General features: G+C 42.3%; 1 protein-coding gene across 4 annotated transcripts in view; it reads left to right on the forward strand.

The window, feature by feature from the left end:
* Window positions 1-20,342, forward strand: part of SBNO2 (strawberry notch homolog 2) — a 197,775-nt gene extending 177,433 nt beyond the window's left edge. For all 4 annotated transcript variants that reach the window (XM_082264661.1, XM_082264662.1, XM_082264663.1 and 1 more), the window contains 9 exons: window positions 4,532-4,640; window positions 6,140-6,211; window positions 6,921-7,064; window positions 7,227-7,321; window positions 7,459-7,551; window positions 7,644-7,775; window positions 12,222-12,298; window positions 19,394-19,584; window positions 19,691-20,342. In XM_082264661.1, coding sequence (XP_082120787.1) covers window positions 4,532-4,640; window positions 6,140-6,211; window positions 6,921-7,064; window positions 7,227-7,321; window positions 7,459-7,551; window positions 7,644-7,775; window positions 12,222-12,298; window positions 19,394-19,584; window positions 19,691-20,118 — 1,341 coding nt within the window. In that variant the 3' untranslated portion in view covers window positions 20,119-20,342. The remainder of the gene's footprint in view (window positions 1-4,531; window positions 4,641-6,139; window positions 6,212-6,920; window positions 7,065-7,226; window positions 7,322-7,458; window positions 7,552-7,643; window positions 7,776-12,221; window positions 12,299-19,393; window positions 19,585-19,690) is intronic.
* The last annotated feature ends 241 nt before the right edge of the window (window positions 20,343-20,583 follow it).

The following is a 20,583-nucleotide window of genomic DNA, read 5'->3' on the forward strand; positions in this document are numbered from 1 at the left end:
AAACACCCTACTTCAGCATACCAGTTTGTTTCTGCCTAGTGAAGGAGTAGGACCTAGGTTTCCTGCTGGGACTTCGGTCTCAGTTTTTTTTTTTTTTTATTCTTTTAGGAATATTTTGTTTTATTTTCTGTACTCACTTCTGCTAGTTAGTGTTCAGGGGGATTCCTCCTTGAGAACTACAAGAAATAACCAGCTGAGGTTTCGCACTGGATATTATAGATCCTTAACCTCCCTGGCGGTCTGATTATGTCAGAACTTTTGTGCTAAAAGCGGTACATTGTTTGGCATGGAAATATGTTGTTTTATATTTTAGGCCTGTAATTCTTAGGTATAACTTACTTAAATCTGTCCAAACAAGAGTCTAGCAGACATCCTGGGTATGATAAACGCAAAATCATAAATCATAATAATAAATTTAATCAAATTCTTCATCGTTTTTGAAGTGGAGATACTTCATTATGAGGTAGAATCTGTACTCTGACATGACCGTGCCAAAGAATGGAGTGGCAAGTAATGTATTGGTTATCCAATACCACTTCTACAGGGGTTTCCCCACTACTCCCTGAAGAATTATTAGGCCCAGAAATTTCCAAATGTCATCTTTGGTAACGGTTCCCACTTTCTGCATTTTGCAAACTTCCGATGCGTAGCCAATTGTACCGGTTTGTCTCGGTAATTATTTTTTCAATAACCTCATCGGTCAGAAATAATTGTAGGTATGCCAAGGGGTTGTCATGGTCAACGTCAACTTTCATACCAGGTGCTCCAGTAAATGGGAATCTTGGGGGTGCTGGCTGATCTGTACTGCAGTCAATAGAGCACCAAGTTTGCACATTGCTGAGCTCAGTCGCAGGATCGTCGCTGTCGTCACTTTTAGTACCTGATGACGAATTTTCCCACAAAACGCTGTCGCTCAGTTCTTCAAATAATTCCGATTCACCGTCGGTGTTTTCCAGTTCGTCCAAAAGTGCTTTTGGGCTAAAAGAACGCTTTTTCTTAATTTTCCAGGCACAAAGTACCGCATAAAGTACAGGAAGGGCACTGGAAAAGCCACTAGGTAAACACCTGTGGTGAAATGGCATGATACAATGTTGTAATCCTAACAGATTACATTGTATCATGTCATTTGTTTTTTTTTTTTTAATCTCCCACCAGTTCCCCCTGTCTGCGTCGCAAAGCTCGCAGCGAAGGGAACCAGAAGGCAGGTGACGGCATCGGCCGAGCAGACAGCGGGAGGATGGCTAGAGGACGGCGGGGGATCACAGTGGAAGGTAAGTTTGATTGTGGGGTAATCCCGAGTGTGGCTCAGGGTTACCGTGTTGGCACTGTATATTAACCCTGAGCCACACACGGGAATACCGCTAGGGAGGTTAAGGTCTCCCAGCCTGGCCTGCGAGCATGAGCAAGTTATAGTCCCGCACTAGGCCTCGCCACGACAGAGCCCCGTTTTGGATGGGGACGAGCCTGCGAGTGGATGTCTCGCTGGGACGCGACGACCTGAAACGCCCTGAGTCACAGCTTACCTCTCAGCTGGCAGCATCCCCACTCCAGGTGGGAGGTGATCTGTCTGGAGCGGAGCCCACCCAGGCCATGGTTTGTTGAGTAAGTGCAGCCCCCCTCCCATATCCCTTAGTGGTCTTGGGGGGGTGGACGGGAGACGTGGGCCCACTCCTGGGGATGATGGGACCTAGTACTTCCTAAAAGATCCCCCTGGCCTATCAGTATACCTGGCCCTGCCCCCCTTCTCCACTCCCTGCCCTTATTGCGGTTTTCCCATGGGGGGCACTATTGCTGCGGCGCCTTGCGTCCTGGGGGGGGGGGGGGGGATGGTACCTTTTCCTGCTGGGTCTTGTAGATCCTCTGTGGCCACCAATTTGGGGTCCCTTCACCGCATGGCGCGCCGTGGGGGCCGCCATCTTTAGTTTAGGCATAAGGAGAGTTTCTCCCCATTGACTTGCATGGTACAGCCATTTTCCCTGTGCTTCCCATTGACTTGCATTGGCAGCCATTTTTTTGCAGCCCTATGGAACTACACAGGCAGCGTGACCTTCAACATTCTATCCAGGCTGCTGTCATATCCTGTGACTTTCACTTTCCTGCTACACAGATCGGCTCTGGAGGTTTATCAGAGAGGTGGCAATGTACTGGGGTCTCTGTGGGCATATCCCTGCGCACTCTATCTGAATATATTTAAGGGGGACTCCACATACTGTGGGGATTGGCGGTGGGGACCACGCTCAGCGCTCTTAAAGAGACAGTACACCTGTTTTCTTTTTAAGTAATTATGCAGTCCCAGGTAGTGGTTTCACCCTCAGACCCCCTTAGAGAGACTAGCAGACCTGCCGGATCGCAGTCGCTGGCCACGATTTCAGCAGCACTGGAAAGCCTGGCAACCAAGGTTGATTTTGTGATGAAAAAGGTTAGTAGCAAAAAACGTCCGCTTCCTTCACCATCATCGGATATGGACGCCCCCCTTCTTGAGGGATCGCTGTCCTCGCAATCGGATGGTGAAGAGGAGCTGCCCTCTTCAGCTGCAGTGTGGGAACGCGCTTTGGTGGAAGCCCTGATTTGTTTCAGTTAGGGAAACTTTAAAAATGAAGGGTAAATATACTTAAGTGTATATCCCCCGCGCCAATGGGTTATAAAGTGGTGAAGAGAGGTTCTCAAATTTAAATGTATGCAGCTGCTATAGAGGGGGTAAGGGTATGATTATATATAGCCACAAATACAGGGGCTACCTATAACAAATAGAAATGATAAATGGTTGATGAACACTCTAAAGTGCTAAGCGTGCTAGTAGTGATATAAATATAAATTCAAACAGGTCATATGAGATGGGTGCACCTGAATAATAACATATAATGCAGCACATATGCAATAGATAATATGCAGATTTTTCCTGTGATTCTTAATAAAAATTGATTAATGAAGACAATGTGCTCAATAAAACATAAAATCGCTACAATAAATAAGGCTGAATGACATCTCAGTGCAAAGTGCAAAATAATTCATAAAAAACTATTAAAAATCAAAAAGCATAGTTCGTGAGTGACTGAGGTGCAAATATTACGGTGATAGGTGTTCAATCAATGCTCAAAAAAACAGTTCATGAAAATTCTCATAAAATAAAGTTCATAGGTAACTTGAAGTGCAAATGAGGCAAATATTTCCTGGGTGCAACTAAAGTGCAGGTGCTCTGTGCTCAGCTTCCAGGTGATCAGGTGCTGATACTTGCTGCCACCGTGGAAGGTAGTAGAAATACACACTCACCAGAGAGAATGGGTCTTAAATACCATATAGTATTAAGACTTCTAGGAAAATTCTTACAAAAAAGAGCATAAATGACTTACAGGCTACACATCGATTACTTCTGACCATTTGACAGCTAATCATCATCAGGTCCTTAGATTCCTACATGACCGTCGGGACGTAGTCTTCAAGCCATCCGACAAGGGGGGCAATCTTGTTCTCATGACATCCCAGCCCCCCCCCCCCCCCCTCCATTTCTATGAGGCAATGTGCTTGAAGATTCCAAATGAAACTTCTTGGTATGAATGCCTTTCAGCCAATGTGATATATAGGTTTACCTGCGAGTTTAGAACTTCTGATGAATGCCTATGTTCAAGCCCTTATTTATAAGTATATGTTTGAAAGTCAAATTCCCATGTAACCCCACATTGTATTGCCTCACTAAAACTCATAAAAGTCTTAACTCCCTGCCAGGGCACCCCATAGTAACAGGAATGGGGTCTCTGACAGAGCTAGTATGTTGATTTCTTTCTAACCCCACATGTCACCCAACTCCCATCTTATGCCAAGGACACTATCGATCTTCACAAAATGATCAGTGGTGTTCTGATTTCCCTTGATGCCCTGCTCGTGACTATTGATAGAGGCACTTTACTCTTGTATCCCCCACGGCCATGGCATCGGGGTTGTTTCTGATTTTCTCCTTGAGCAGCATTAAGCTTCTTGGCCTTCTAACGAGTTCATTCTCAAGCTGCTTGAATTTATCTCGACACATAATTACTTTGTATTTTTGGATAAGCACTATTTACATAAGGAGGTTTTCTATACATTTGCTTATGTCTTTTATTCACGTGATTTAGTGCATGTTGTAATAAAAATTTAATAATTTTATATTGAGACTGCAGCAGAACAGAAGCACAAAGGAACACATCTACTGAGTGAAAGCTATGTCACTTGTTCTGATATTTGTATTTTTTTAATACTAAGCTGGGATATAAATTTAGGAGTTGACTTTGTTAGGGCTACGAAAAATTAACAAATCTTCTGGTCCAAACACAGCACAAAAAGCTGAAGAGAATGCTGTGCCATAGCCAGTGATTTAAATTTGGTTTGTATTGTCGTCTTGTGGACATCATTCTTTATGTGAAATACAATTGTGATTTTAATAAATGAAAAAAAAAAAAAAAAAAAATATATATATATATATATATATATATATATATATATATATATAATGGTTGTTTGAAAATTGTGTTGTTAATTGCTTTTCCTATCTGTGTAGTATGGGTCAAGATCACTGGAACAGATATTATCAGCTATCCTGAACCAGACACAAAGGGATGTGCCTCCTCCACAAGGGTACCCAGGAGGCCCTGCTGTTTTCTTCCAGGGTAATTAGCAATGAAACTAAATTCACTTGTTTTTTAGTCTGTTGGCTTCTGTCTCCATATTATTAATATTATTATTATTATTATAATACTCAAAAACCAACACGTGTTGATATCTCAAAATAACTAGGTTATAACTAGCTAGGGAAAAATATTGTGAAAAACAAAGGAACTTCGCTCTTACATCATGAAATACATATCACAATAGTGAATAAACAATAGTGAGAAGACTAATCTTCATTTAAATGATAGAAGATACATAAAAATTGTGAAGTCCATATATAATCCCACACAAGAATAACATCCTCAGTGAGTATAGGAAAGGTTCCTCTTCACCAGCGTGCAGACGCATAATACACTCACCAGACTTAATTGACCCCTATTACAGGGAGTCTAATTGCGCATATGGAAAAATCCAAGATGTCCTAAATGAGGTCACAGGAATGAATTCAAACCGCTGCTGTCATGCATTGAATATAAGCGCTGCGTAAACTGTCGGTGCTATATAAATCCTATATAATAATAATAATAATATGTATATAAATAGCGTATTCAAAGTGTCAATGTTGCCATATAGAGGGGGAAAGAAAGAAATACTCTCATGGTGCAGTATTTCAAATCATTTTATTTAAGAAAGAAGGTTGTATTGCACTTACATCAAAGAAGACCGGGATCAGCATGTATTGTATAGGAATCGCTGGTGGTGTTTGAGATAAGTCCATTCCGATCAGCTGGAACGCAGGTGGAGTGCAAACTGCTACAGGATGGCACCTCTGTGCCTAGGTCATATAAATATACATGATCTGTCTCTTCCGGGTCAGAAGGCTCTCATGCATGCTGCCGGCGGCTCGCTCCAGCTGGAGACAATTGGCGGATACCACAGACTCGATGTACGCCTGCACCTGCCGATTATCATGTAAACAAGGCAGATCGCCGTTCTGACAGAAGGGAAGAGATAATTGTGTCTCTACAAAGCAGGCTTAAAAATCGCTGCTTTTTTCAGGAGTTTTTTCATTTTGCCTGTAGAAGCAGCTCAATGATATCCTATATGTCCATGCACATTATTACGATTACGGACATATTTTAAACTCAGCGTTTAGAGGCAGGAAAAAAAACCCTTCTGATTGGGGCTTTCTGGCAGAAAAAAACTAAAACTCTCTTAAACTCGTCTAAACTATGTACAAAAATCGCTCTATATGAGAATTTTTTTTATTCCAAGGGAACTGCCATTTTTTTAAACCTAGTGTGCATGGAACCTATAGTGTATTTATGGTTGCTTGCACTTAGGGCATTGCCTTTTTGACTTGCTGAATATGCCCAGCTGTCTACTTTTTTTATTGTGATTTCTTTTCCTGATTTTCCACCAAAAAGCCTAACATTCCATAACAGTGTCCAAGTGTGTGCTGAATGAACCAAAAGCTCCTCTATCTAGTACACCTATTATGATTGTATGTTAGCTGTTTCATATGTATATGTGTCATTATATTTCTGTTTTTCTCTAGATATGAAGCAGGGTCTACTTTCTGTTGGAATTTGCTGCAGAGAAACAAAGTACAATGTCGTCGTTGATAAAGGTATGACCTCAATATCCAATCTCATTGACCATCAGGTTTCTTGAAATTGGAGCTTAGATATGAGTAGAAAATTTGTGATTTTACAATTTATCGTTTGTTACAGTAAAGTGAGGTTGTCAAAGAAGTTATTAAAGAAGAAGTAAAGAATTAAAAAAAAAATAAACATGCATACCTCCATGCTATAGCATCTGTGTGACACAACAGCTGTCCCTCTAAGACCGAGAACTGAGCAATCACATGGCTGCTAGTCACTCGGCTCTTGGCCTGCTTTGAGCAAAGAGCAGAGATTGTGAGACACGACTCTGCCCTGTCAACTGACTCTGGATTACAAGAAAAGTAAAAAAAAGCTTTGGCCATACTTCTGTTTTAAGAGCAGCCATGGAGATCGGTTGAAGTGCATGTTTTTGCACTTGCTGTAGGTTTGCAACTATTTTGACTACCCCCTAACAGTGATTAAATTGTGCTGCACCAATTTAAACTACCTCTGGCCAGGTCAAAGATATGTAATTGCTTAATCGAAGTTATTGTTGCAAACTAATAATACATTTAGTACATATGAAAGAATATTGCATATATTCCTTGCCTTTATGTTCTAGATAGGCATGTAAACTGATTCATTCTTCATGTGAAGGTAGTGAAGAACTTTGCCATGTGTTCAGGCCTGTTTTGGCCTTTATTTCTCATCTGTTTACATGCTTGTTTTTTGCAGAGTGTTCAGTGACAAAGTTTTTAAACCGCATGCTGGGCCTGGAAGTTCACAAACAAAACAGCCTGTTTCAGTTTTTTACTGACACATTTGACTTTCTGATTGAAAAGGACAAGAAGGATGGCAAATATGACATGGGTATCCTAGGTAAGACTGATGCTCTCAAGGGCAAGCTTTGACTAATTATTATGAAAGGGACTTTTTGTCTTAGATTCCTGGGCAAGTATATTGTACTTATCCTTGAACCTGTTTGTGCAGTAGAGTTGTAAATGGTTTGAATAATCTTAGTTGTAATATCCAATTTTACAGATTTAGCACCTGGAGTCGATGAAATATATCAAGAGAGTAAAGAAACTTTCCTGACCCCTGGACATCCACAGGATGGACAAGTTGTGTTTTACAAAGTACGTTTTATAGATTAATCATTTATACTTGTCTGTCATTACTTTTGCCAACATATATCTTGAGCACTGTGTAATATATATTTATTTCTAGACATTAGGAAATCACTGTGTATCTCACTAAACTCTTTCCATTACAGATCAGCGTAGACCGAGGTTTGAACTGGGAAAAAGCACTGGAAAAAAATTTGCAGCTTAAAGAACCAGAGGAAGGCTTCTACTTGTCCTACAAGGTGCAGTGCTAGCTTATTTTTGTGGGGATTTTTTTGTTTTGCATTGTGTGTTTTTTTTTTTTTTCTCATGTATATTTTTTTCACCTATTTAGGTACGTGGTGAAATGTACTCAGCAGTTCTGGCTGAACATAGGCATGGGAAGTCCTATAACCTGTATAAACCAAACATAGGTAAACAGAGCCATCCAGAAACTTTGGATAGTCTGCGCAATAAATATTACAAGGTGGGTTTCAGAGGTTAATCATAGCTAACCATTACTTGTTTCTGTAAATCAGTTTGTCAGCTGTCTGCATTAGGTTTTTTTACAGTTTGTGTTGGATTGCATGGTATAAAGTTTAACTAAAAGCAAAACTTTTTTTGTTGGATAGTGTGGAGGGGACTTAAACACCTGTCAGTTTGTATTGCTGTCTGTGCCCTATTAGGTAAAATCACCCTCTTAATTTGTCATTGCTGTCTGTGCCCCATTAGGGAGAATTACCCTCTCAATTTGTCCTTTTTGCCATTATCAAAAATGAAAGTAAAAGAAAATACAAGATTTTGGGTTGTCATCAAAAAAGTAAGAGGGGAATTCTTCAGAAGGGGGATACTAGTTCTGGTGACACCCTGAGATTCCCTCACTTTTGAGGGATTTCCCCTCACTTCCTGTTTTGGTTATGGGACAGGAAGTGAAGGGAAATCTACCTTTGGGACACAAATGGCAAAATGAAATACATGGCAGGGGTTATAACCCTTCCTTAACTCTATCCACAATCAACATACAGGTATTTTAAGGTTAAGCACTCTTTGGATCATCTACCTACAAACAGAATTTGTTAGTGTATGGTATCCATTAAATTAAATTTGCCTATCCTCTATGCAGAGAGATTCATTTTTTTTTATTGCTATGGGTTGCTGCACACCATTATTTTTGCAGTGTTATTCTGCCAATGAAAATCCCTGCAAAACAAAACCAAGGAAATGTCAAGCTCAACCTATGTACCAGGCTGCAACCAACCAAATTAGCCTGTCTAACATTATGCATTAAAGACAAGGGTTTTGTTTGCACACATTTGCAAATGCATGCATAAGCATGCTGAGCCCCTTCAAGGCACCTCAGTATTATCTGCAGTCCTAACTCTAAATTTTGAGAGCCTCCTCAATGGAAACACATGTGTTATAATAGATAGAGAGAGGGCAGGTGAGCCTGTAGGGAGCCTACACCTCCTTAAAGGCACTGGGGTGCACTGGACACCCAGCACATAGCTCAATGACACCAAAGGTGTCCAGTGTGTCCTTTCACCAGTATTCCAACAATACAAACAAATGGCCACTGCCCTCACCTATAATTGGCCTTTGCAGCAAGGATTACATGGAAGGGCAATGCATGCAAAACAAAACCCAAGGAAATTCCAAGCTCAACTTAGCGATCAGCCTGCAACCAACATAATTATCCTAACAGTATATGGTAGAAATAGGGGTTTACTTTGCACACATTTGCAAATACATGCATAGGCTGTGGAGCCCCTTCAAGGCACCCCGGTATTATCCGTACTCCTAACTCTCTAAATTTTGAGAGCCTCCACACTAGAAGCACATGCATTATAATGAATAGGCAGAGAACAGGTAAGCCTGGAGGGAGCCCTTCCGTCTTTAAAGGTACAGGGGCACACTGGACACATATCACAACAGCAGAAAAGGTGTCCAGTGCGTCCCCTCACCAGCATTCCATCAGAACAAACAAATAGCCACAGCCCTTAATTATAACTTGCCTTTGCAGCAAGGAGCACATGGAAGGGCAACGCATGCAAAACAAAACCAAATTCTTTGCTGCAAAAGCCAGTTATAGGTGAGGGCAGTGACCATTTGTTCAATAAAAATCCCTGCATACACTGTGCATTTTGAAAAATTTGAAGACATCTTTCCTGTGCACCATTTGATGTACAGTGTAAAAATGTTAGGAGCCACTATAGAGACAAGCACAAGACCATTGACAAAATATTCTTAAGGCTGTGATGAAGCCTAGTATCTTTCATTTTGCTGGGGGGGGGGGGGGGGGGGGGGACCAGAACTTAAAGCAGAGTTCCAGCCTCACACACTCACCTGTCCAACGGTCCAGCGATGCGGCCGCCCGAAGCCTCGCTCTTCTCCCTCTCTGCTCTGCGGCGCCAGCATCACTGGTGTGGGCACCCGGCTGTGACAGTTTGTGGCTTCACAGCCAGGTACGCACTGCGCATGCGCGAGTTGCGCTACGCGTCGTGATTGGCCGGAAATCTTCTGGGACCTCTGACATGTCCCAGAAGATTGCAGGGAGGGAGGGGGAGAGGAGAACTTCCGCTCAGGGCGCCGCGGCGCTCCGAGCGGAAGTGGGAGCGGGTACCTGTCAAAACTAGGTACCCGCTCCCCCCCCCAAAAAAAATTTGACATGCCAAATGTGGCATGTCAGGGGGTTAGAACTACCTAAAGCGGAAGTTCCACTTTTGGGTGGAACTCCGCTTTAAATTTGAAGAGGTCCTGAACTGCAAAAGCTGTGCTGAGTTTTTTTTTTTTTTTTGTCATGACTGCACTGTTTGTTTTATGCATAGTGTCTCTGTGTTTACAAAGACCATAGGACAAAAGGTACTTTTATGGGATACTGCTTAGACAATAAAGCTTACCTCTGAGAAAAACCTAACCACCTCTCACCCCTCTTGTGATCAGTTATGACACCAGCCATTTGATGGTTTGACAGTTTGGTTGAGAGTACAAGCAAATTTAACTGTTTTTTTAACCTGTTAAATTGGTGGGTTTAGTTCTGCAAGTCCAGGTTCCTCACCATTAATTTGGGGTACCGGGGGATGGTACTGCTGAAATTCCTCATCTGAGTTCTGGGTCTTCCCCCATTGGTCAGCCATTATGAAGTGTCCAAATCATGCAGGCAGTGACATGCCTCCACACAGAAGAAGAGAGAATACAGGAAAATAGAGTGTCACGTGAGCACAGATTTAAGTGAGTAGAAAAAAGCATTTAGGTAGTTTTTTTTTTTTACAGTTAGACAGGAGCTGTGTGTGTATGTATGTATATGTATATATATATATATATATCGTGAGCAGCAGGCTTTAAAAGGGATTTAAATCTTCTAGATGTTTTCCATGACAGCAGAATCTTCACTTTCTAAGTTTAAGTCCAGTTTAAGATGGTCACATACATGAAATCAGTCATTGGATCCAGCTGTTTTTGGCTGGTTTGGGTAACAAAACTATGTTTATGGATCCATCAGACTTCTGCAGATCGGCCGCTTGTGCTGGTAAGGATCGTGTGCTACTACTTCTTTTTCCTATATAAGCATAATCATAATGGTGAGTATGGATTGATCTGTAGTTTTTTTTTTTAATCAAAAAAGGTTTTATTGAAAAGAAAAATTTACAAACCAGATAAATTATACATGTACAGTATATTCTGTACAGCCTCCCAAGATTGTACACACCTCCCAGTACAGCAGCAAATACAGTGTATAGCATATGCATTAATACAGTCATAGTTCACCATTTTTGCAAAATTTAGTATAATTACGTAATAAGAAATCACCGGCAGAGTGGATAAACGTATCACACCATTATTACCAATACATACGCTAGTAAATAATCCTATCAATTGTGCACAACTCACCCAATGAGTAACTTATCCATTACTAATTCTAAGGGATTCGAGCCTGGAATATCCGGCCAGGGGCCCCAGAGGTTTTCAAATTTGCGAGGGCATCTGATAGATATATTGTTGCTGATAGATATATTTTTCCAGTCTGAGGGTGGCAGCCATACACTGCACCCACTCCTTGTGTGGGATGGGGGATCAGTGGACTTCCAGTATCTAAGTATGGCCCTTCTAGCTTGAAAAATATCCCTAGCCACCGCTTCTCTACTATGAACATCAAGTTGGAAATCGTCCAAAATACCCAAAAGACATGGCTTGGGATCTAGTGGTATAGAAATCTGAAATGCCATATTAATTGTTTGCAATACTCGTGCCCGATAGGCATAAAGATTGGGGCAGCCCCAGATCAGATTAATCCAGTCCCCATGATCCTTGGAGCATTTACTGCAGGTGGGGGTATCTAACCAAACTGGGGTATGCCCCCACAACAGTATATTTAATTGCATGAGCGTTTGTGTCACATTAAGGGAACATTGAGGTTGTGCCTGTAATGCTTCCTCCCACTGATCTTCCACAAAGGGGCCAATATCTCTTTCCCATCTATCGCCCGCTTTCAGAGGAAAGGACATAAAAAAATCATTAACTAGCATTGTGTAACAACACGAGATAAAACCCTTTGCGGAAACTGATTCAACAATCACATGGAACACTGGCGTTGGGGATGGTTGCCACTCCACTGCCGAGCCCTGGGCTGCTATGGCATGTTTGAGCTGGACATAATAGAACAGCATGGACTTCGGCAAGGAGAATTTTACACATAGTTCCTCGAAGGAACTCAAAACATCTGTAGTTTTTTTAAGAGATCAAACTGTATAAGAAACTGATGTAATGAATTCATAGCAGTGGATCCTGCATGTCTAACCAATTTTACAACTGCACATATATGGTAGCGATCACTGTATATGTTAAAGATGTCCTGATGATCCATTTAATTAGACAGAGTTAAGAAACGCTGAGTTACAGATTTTACAACAAATTATTTATCATGCACTTGTTTCAGGTTTCTCCAGAAGAGGCCCAGCAGCATTGGGAAAGTCAATATATATTCTCTTTGAGCCATTGCAGTCACACAGTTTGGTGAGACATCCCCAATCTTTTTTTTATCTCTTAAGCTCATGTAATCTTATATCAAATTGTAAAACATGTTTTAAAGCTATTGTGTCGTTAAATTGAAACTTAAAACAAAATGGTTCCCTTAACCGGTTGCCGACCGCCGCACGACTATATACTGCGGCGGTCAGCCCCGGCCAGGCAGAGTGACGTATCGGTACGTCACTCGCCTGTCACTGACTTGCGAGCCTATCGCGGGCGGGCGCGCGCCCGCCGAGGCGCGCGCCCGCCGCGGCTCGTTCACAGGCAAGTCAGTGCGTGTGACCGGCGGACTCGATGTCCGCCAGTCACACTGCGATCGCTCCTGTGAAGGGAGAAAGACAGAGCAGCTTGTGTAAACAAGCTGCCTGTCAGTTCTCCCTGTGTAAAAGTAAAGATCTGTCCGTTCTACTATGTAGAACGGTTGATGTTTGCTTTTACACCAATAGGAATGTCCCTACACAGTAGAAAGCACGCCCCTAGGACACACTTAACCCCTCCCTGTCCAATAAAGTTAACCCCTTCCCTGCCAGTGTCATTTTTGCAGTAACAGTGCATATGTATAGCACTGATTACTGCAGTAATGTCACTGGTAACCCCAAAAGTGTCAAAAATGTCAGTCAAGGGTCCGATCTGTCCGCCGCAATGTCGCAGTACCGAAAAAAAAATCGCAGATCGCCGCCATTACGCGTTAAAAAAAAAAACACCAAAAATGACAAAAATCTTTCTCTTTGTTAGTAAACGCGATAACTTTTGCGCAAACCAATCAAAATACGCTTTTTGCGATTTTTTTTACCAAACATAGGTAGCATAAAACAAATTGGCCGAAAAATGTTAAAATTTGATTTTTACTTTTTTTTTGGGGGAATTTCATATAAAAAAATGTGAAAAATATTGTTATTTTTGCAAAATTTACGCTCTTTTTTTGTTTATAGCGCGTGATCAAAAAATCGCACAGGTGATCAAATACCACCAAAAGAAAGCTCTGTTTGTGGGAAAAAAAGGACGTCAAATTCGTTTAGGTACAGCGTCGCACGACCGCGCAATTGTCCGTTAAAATCACGCAGTAAAAAATCGCAAAAAAACCCCTGGTCCTTTAGCAGCCAAATCCTCCGGGGCTTAAGTGGTTAAAAAAAAAAAGTGGCTACTTAGCTCTCCCACTGCCTGTGCTGCCAAATGCCACTACATTGGAGAGAAATCATCCCTCAAAGATAACTTTAGAAACTAATATATCTAGGGGTGTTTTCTTCCCTGTCGCAAATTTATCTTGTGTCAGCAAAACTTCTTAGAAGTGACTCATGCTGATAACAGAGGAACAAAGCACCAAAGAGAAATGACACTTAGAGCGTTGGAGATAGACAAGTAAACACTACAGATGTGTGCTTTGTTCAGATTTCATGACTGAGGTTTACAATCACTTTAATGCATTCTCTGCATTAAGGTAAGAAACCTTCTGAGTGCATACCCCCCCCCCCCCCCACTCTTCTTACCTGAGCTCAATCGTGATCCGGTGCTGTGCACTAAAGCAGCCTTTTCCTTCTGCTTTCCCTCTCCTCATAGGCTCAGATACAGCCAGTGAAGAGGGGCATAGCTGAGCCGCCCTCTGTGTGTCAGTGGACACACAGAGCCCAGCTTAGGAGCAAGCCCGTACTCATGCCCCCATAGCAAGCAGCTTGCTATAGTGGGTACTCAGGAGGAGGGAGGAGTCGGAAGTGCCAAAGGGGGACCCCGGAAGAGGAGGATTGGGGCTGCTCTGTGCAAAAGCAGTATACTGTGTTTATTTTTTTTAAAAATGTTACCTTTACAATCAGTCCTTGGTTCCCTCAGCTAATGTTTCTGGGTCTGTTTTTGCAGTGCCCCTCCTGACTGTGCCAAGTCTGCAGCCTGGAAACATGTTGTTCTCTTCTCCTCCTGGGCACACTGTCAGCTGTGGATGGACTTTCTCCCCTCTCATGTGAGGTTTATACCCTGGTCATGCGAGATTTTATGATCCAAAACATCCAGCTATTTATTGACTCATAGAGGCATCTAGTTCCTCTGCGCTGTTCTGTAGATTCTATATCTGATTTGCCCATGGTCTTTAGAGCCTCCCAGGCCATTGGCCGCATTGAACACGGTCTCATTCTGAGACACTTCAATACTTTAAGGAGGAGCTTACCCCTGAGGATCAACTACTGTTGATCTCAAGTTAAAGGGGACTGTTGCAGCTCTGATAAATGCAGTTGTACCACTCTGAAATTACAGGATCAGCATGTTGCTTCTGTCAGTGCTGTTTCCAGTCTTGGGTCATTTAACACTCTTAAGGAAACCCGATAAGCTGTTTGCTCCATTTATTCTCTTATTAACCTTCTATTTGTTTGGTGAGGAATTTGTGAAGTGGATTATTCCCACTGTGTCCCCCTTAAAAGGTGCTTACTGTTCTGGTAGGGGACACACCTGTCTTTAAGGGCCCAATACTCTTTTAGAGCTGTCTTCTCAGTGGTGGGCACTGCCCTTCATCTGATCCTAGCTGTGACTTTCTTCGGTCAAACCATGTCTGACTGGTCAAAACCCCTAATAGAGGTCTCTGTACTGCTGAAGTTGACCGCTTGCTCACAGAACGCATTAAGCAGATGGCTCTAGTATTACATTTCAGCTGGGAAAGTTTGTTAGCTCATCTCATTTATTGCAGATGTCTCAGGTCAATACATATGTGCAGGGCACTTTGGCTCAAGTTCTGGACTGCAAAACCCTTGTGTAAAAAGTGTTTGTTTCATATGGCCTTCAAATGATTGCATCTCTTTGGACCAGCTCTTAACTAGGGATTGACCGATTATTGGGGGCCGATATTCACATTTTTTAAATATTTGGTATCAGTCACAAACCTACCAGCCTTACCGATATTGGTCTCCCCCTGCCGCTGTGGCCATCTTTTTGGGGCCCACTATGTCATCGGCCCTGGTAGAAGAAGCCAGTACTCAGAAGGTTTGTAGTTCACTACAGGCCCAGTGCGCGAAGGGCACTGGACCTGCAAAGGCTCTGACAGACTGAGTCCTGGCTTCTTCTACCCGGATAGGGCAAAGGCCGCCACCTCCCTTGCCTCAGACAGTGCACGCCACGGAATGGCAGAACTGGACCAGAGAGGATACGCCAGCCACCCACTCACAGCAGGGTGCCAGCCAGCCACAGAAAATTGTGTTGATTTTTCAAAACTTTAAATGTACAGAATATCGGCACCTGATATCGGCCTGAAAGGTGGCTGAAAAATCGGTATCGACCCTGAAAAGACTATATCGGTTGACCCCTACTCTTAACAACACTATCCAGGAAGCCACTGGTAGCAAAAACACCCATCCTATGGTCTACAAACTGGAGTTTCGCCTCTGCCTCCTTGCATCAAGGTGCCATTGCCCCAGTTCCTCTGGAAGAACAGTTCTATGGATTTTATTTCAACCTGCCATCGTTCCCAAGCCAAAAGGGTGCATTTTCATCATTCAGAATCTCAAAGCTCTGAATGTCATTATCTGAGTTATAAGTTCTGCATGAAATCTACCAAATCTGTCATCGCCTTGATTCACTAGGGAGACTTTCTGGCTTTTGTCGACATCAAGGATGCTTACTTGCATAATCCACATCCGCCAATGCATCAATGATTACAATCTCTGCTGTGGCGCTCCTGCACCATCAGTTCATGCCCTTTGGCCTATCGTCTACACATCAGGGGTTCACCAAGGTGCTGCCCCAGTGCTAACCCTGCTGCATTCTCATGGAATTCTTAGTTCACTTTCTGTTCGATCCGATGCTGTATCTGTTCCCTGTGGACTGAGACTAAGCACTGAGCAATCAAGGACCGCTGATAGCTCAGTTCTCAGTCTATAGAGAGATGGTGCCCGCTAAAGCACCGAGCTGTTCATGGGAGGGGAGAGGCTGGCTCAGTTCACTAGCAGCTCGCTTAGAGACTGAGCCAGCTGCTGATCTAGGCATAAAATTAAGATCGATCCAGAGCCTGGACCAGCTGGGGTGATAGCCGACAGCAAGCTTTAGCCCGCTGTCGACTGAAAATGGGTCACTGTGATCCCCAGGAGAAGTATAGCCAAAATAGCTTTGGCTATACTACTTTAAGGCAGTTTGAATTGATCTTGAACCTTCAGAAATTTTTATTTTGGGGTATCTGGGTTTGTATTTGTACGTGTGTGTGTGTGTGTTTGTATGTGTCTATATGTGGGCATATATACATGTGTATGCATGTGTGTGTTTGTACATGTGTTTGTATGTGTGTGCATGTGTCCATGTGTCTGTTTGTGTTCATGTATGCATGTGTGTGCATTTGTATGTATCTGTCACCAAAACAAACTATTAGTAACATGGATTGAAATCCTGCAGCGCGGCCAGCGCCTGCAAGGTCCCCCTCCTCAAGGAGGCACATGTACAGGCCCATCTGAAGCTGCCAGTCAACATCAAAATAATTCACAGAAGGAGTGGGAGGAAGTGGTGGGGAGAGGAGACCACAATTGAGCTCTTTGGCATTAACTCGACTCTCCATGTTTGGAAGAAGAAAAATGCTGACTATGACCCTAAGAACACCATCCCTACAGTCAAGCATGGAGGTGGAAACATTATGTTTTGGGGCTGTTCCTCTGCTAAAGGTACAGGCCAACTTTGCCGCATTGAGGGGCCAATTGACAAGGCCATGTATTGTAAAATCTTGGATGAGAACCTTCTTCCCTCAGCCAGAACACTGAAGATGGGTCTTCCAGCATGGCAATGACACAAAACATACCGCCACGCCAACAAAGGAGTGGCTCAAGAAGAAGCACATTAAGGTCATGAAGTGAAAAAAAAAAAAAAGTAATGAAGTGGCCTAGCAAAACTCCAGACCTTAATCCTACAGAAAATTTATGGAGGGTGCGGAAACTTCGGGTTGCCAAGCGATAGCCAAGAAACTTTAAGGATTTAGAGAAGATCTGTAAAGAAGAGTGGATCAAAATCCTTCCTGAGATGTGTGCGAACCTGGTAACCAACTACAGGAAACGTCTTACCTCTTTGCTTGCCAAAAAGGGTTCCTATACCAAGTACAAAGTCATGTTTTGCTTGGAAAACAAATACTTTTTTTACTCACTGAACTGCAACTAAATGTATAACATTTGTATCGTGTTTTTTTATGGATTTTTGGTTGATTTTCTGTCCCTATCATTTAAAATACACCTATGATAAAAATTATAGACCCTTCATTTCTGTGGGCAAACTTACAAAATCTGCATGGGATCAAATCATTATTTTCTCCACTTTTCTTCACTTGGTGTGAGTCTTGGGGCTTTCACCCAAGGAGTTTCTCTGCGGGGTGAATTCACTTCTCCTTACAGCTGAATCTAAACCAGTGTTTGGGCTTTGAGTACTATCAAGCTTGAGGTTTCGGCCCTTTCTATTCTTTTTCAGAAACGTTTGGTCTTTGTGCAGGAGGGCCATCCATGTAGTTTCCCGTATTCATTCCCTTATGAATTCATGGGATTAGAATCTGGTTTTCTGTGAGCTTCAGAAACTGCTGTTTAATTCCTTATTTAAGTCTCACTCACTGGGTGGTGTTACTTATAGCCATTACCTCTGCGACGCTAGTGTCTGAACTGGCAGCCCTACCCTGCAAAGGAATCCTTTTGGTACTGCAAGGTGGTTTGATGCTTAGGGCCTTCTCCTTGCTTAAAGTAGTTTCTGCCTTTCACCTTAACCAGCACATTGTTCTCCTGTCCCTCCATTCAGTTCCAGTTCACCAAAAGAAACATCCCCCCCTCCCCCATTGCTTGGATGTGGTTCAGACTGCAGGATGCCCTCTCTTAGCCACTGTTTCTTTTAGGAAGACCAATTCCTTTTTTTGAAATCCTGGAAGGACCCAATAAGGGAGCAACTGACTCCCTTGTTGCACCATCTCTAGATGGCTTAGGCAGAACATCATCCAAGCATAAGGGACAAATTCCACCCTTTCCTCTCAAGATGCACTGTACAAAATCTTTGAGTGGTTCTTGGGCTTTTCAGTATCAAGCAATTGTTTCCTAGATTTGCAAGGCTACCCTGGGTCTCCTGGTCACACTTTCTTTAAGTTCTATCCGGTGGACATTGCAGGCTCATCTGATATGAGAGCTTAGGATGTAAAGTCTTTCAGGTGACTTTTCATGCTGCAGGCAGTCCCTAGTTATCTGTTTTCTTGAGCCTGTTATTTGTTTCCTGTGCTGTGTTATTTGTTCCTTTCAGTTGGACTGCTTTTTTTTTTTTTCTCTTTTGAAGTTTAAAGAATTCCTGGGTCCCTCAATCGCCAGGAAAAAAATTATAATTTTTGTACTCACCTTAAAATCTTAGTTGGAGTCCATTAAAGGACATACTGTATGTTCCAAACCTTCTATGTTTGATCACACTTTAAGTATTACTTTACTATGAAACTGCTGATAATGGGAGGGATTATTTTGGGCTGGTCTACATTTTTTTTGTTTGCCAGTATCGTATCAAATCTTCCTGTAAGTGGTAGTATAATCTGAAGGATAAAAACTTCCTCTCCCTCAAAGTACTCCAAGAAATATATATATATATATATATATATATATATATATATATATATAGTTTTAAATAGATTCTTTATTTTTAATGCCATCAGAGTAGGATGTTTGGTTACAAATGGTTACAAAAAAGAACATTAACATTCCTAAGCATGTGATGTCAGCCCCTCCAATTCCCTTTCTGATGGATTACCATGAACCTCTCCACATCTCCTCCTACCTTCTGCTCATCTCCATAATCCTGCACAAGCAGAGAGCACAGGATGCAATAAGTTCAGGTAGTTCGGGTATTTTTGCACTTATTAAACAAATAGCACATTGTTTTTTTATGGTTTATTAAACGGACCAAAAGGGAGCAAATAAGAGAAGTTTATTGTTAGGATTTACATATTTTGCCAACATTTATCTATCTTTTGTACATGTGGACACTTTACTTTCTTTTCTTCTTCTAATAACAATGTCAGTTGCATCCTTTTCTTGATTTTTACAACTTTATTTACATACCCTTTGTATTGTCTTAATTTTTACTTTCCTAACTAGCCCTCTTCTATGTTCCATGCAGGAATGGGAATTGCAAGATAGTGCAACAGGGCAAGGAATGTATACAAGGGCTTCGTTTGCGACATTATTACATGTTGTGTGGGTCTCTGCTGCGTGTCTGGAGTCGGATGGCATCTGTCATTTCTGACATCACCAGCAGTAGCTACCTACAGATTGTACGTTTAAAAACCAAGGATAAGCATAAACAAGTTGGTGAGTAGTTGCCACTGGAATTAGTCATTGTTCCAGAACAGATAACTGTTGAAATATTTCCTGCATTTGATATTGAGCAAGTGTTACTTTGCTTTTTTTCATCCAGGCATTCAGATTCCAGAGCCTTGTGTATATAAAGTACGGGAGGAGCTGAAACAAATGGATGTGAATGTAAAGAGAAAACATGAGGAATCTAAACAGGCTGCTGAGCGTCTCTTAATGCCCCCAATGCTGTCTGGACCCTCTTCTTTAGACCTTTCGTTACCCTTTTTTCATCCACTTTCAGAACCTGATGTTTTAGACCTGACTTACAGCCCTCTGCCTTCCAATATACAGGAACAGAGTGGATATCATTTCAGTGACAGTCTTGATGGCATTGTTTCCCCCAGCGAATCCCTCCAAAGCCAGCAGTTTAATGTCCGAGAAATCATAGAAGAAATGCTTCAAAGAATAAAAGCGCCAGATCCATCTACAGCAGATCGTCAGAGTGTCATTCAGTTCGGTGGAGAGCACGGCTTCTGGGGTACAGGCTGATGGTTGAGCCTTTCTTTCTGATAACAGACCAGCGAATATGCCCCACAGCACTGCTCTAACACTCCAGTACCATTTGTGGCACGAAGCCAAGATTGCAGATTGCTTGGATTGTACCAACTGTGTTAATCAGACTGTTTTGCGCTGTACTACAACAAGGAGAGGTGACATCTGAATTTTCAGTGACCAAAACTAGCCGTGCACCATCCATCATATAAGAGGACTAAGTGTCACAGGATTGCTAGTCTCTGACAGCCCCCATTTACAGTACTTACTAACACATCCATTGCACAGCTGCACTGATTGGCTGACATATCAGGTGCTGTACCCTGCAGCCTATGTTTTTTGTTTGGGATCCAACTGCAGAAAGGACACTGGGAACCCTGCACTGTTTGTTTCTATTCTCAGTCCTTGTTCAACCAAGGATAGGTTTGGATTTCTGTTCAGTGTGAGTAGGTTCTTCTGTGT

The sequence above is a fragment of the Pelophylax lessonae genome (assembly GCF_965119305.1).
Source record: "Pelophylax lessonae genome assembly, chromosome: 1".
Taxonomy (NCBI): domain Eukaryota; kingdom Metazoa; phylum Chordata; class Amphibia; order Anura; family Ranidae; genus Pelophylax; species Pelophylax lessonae.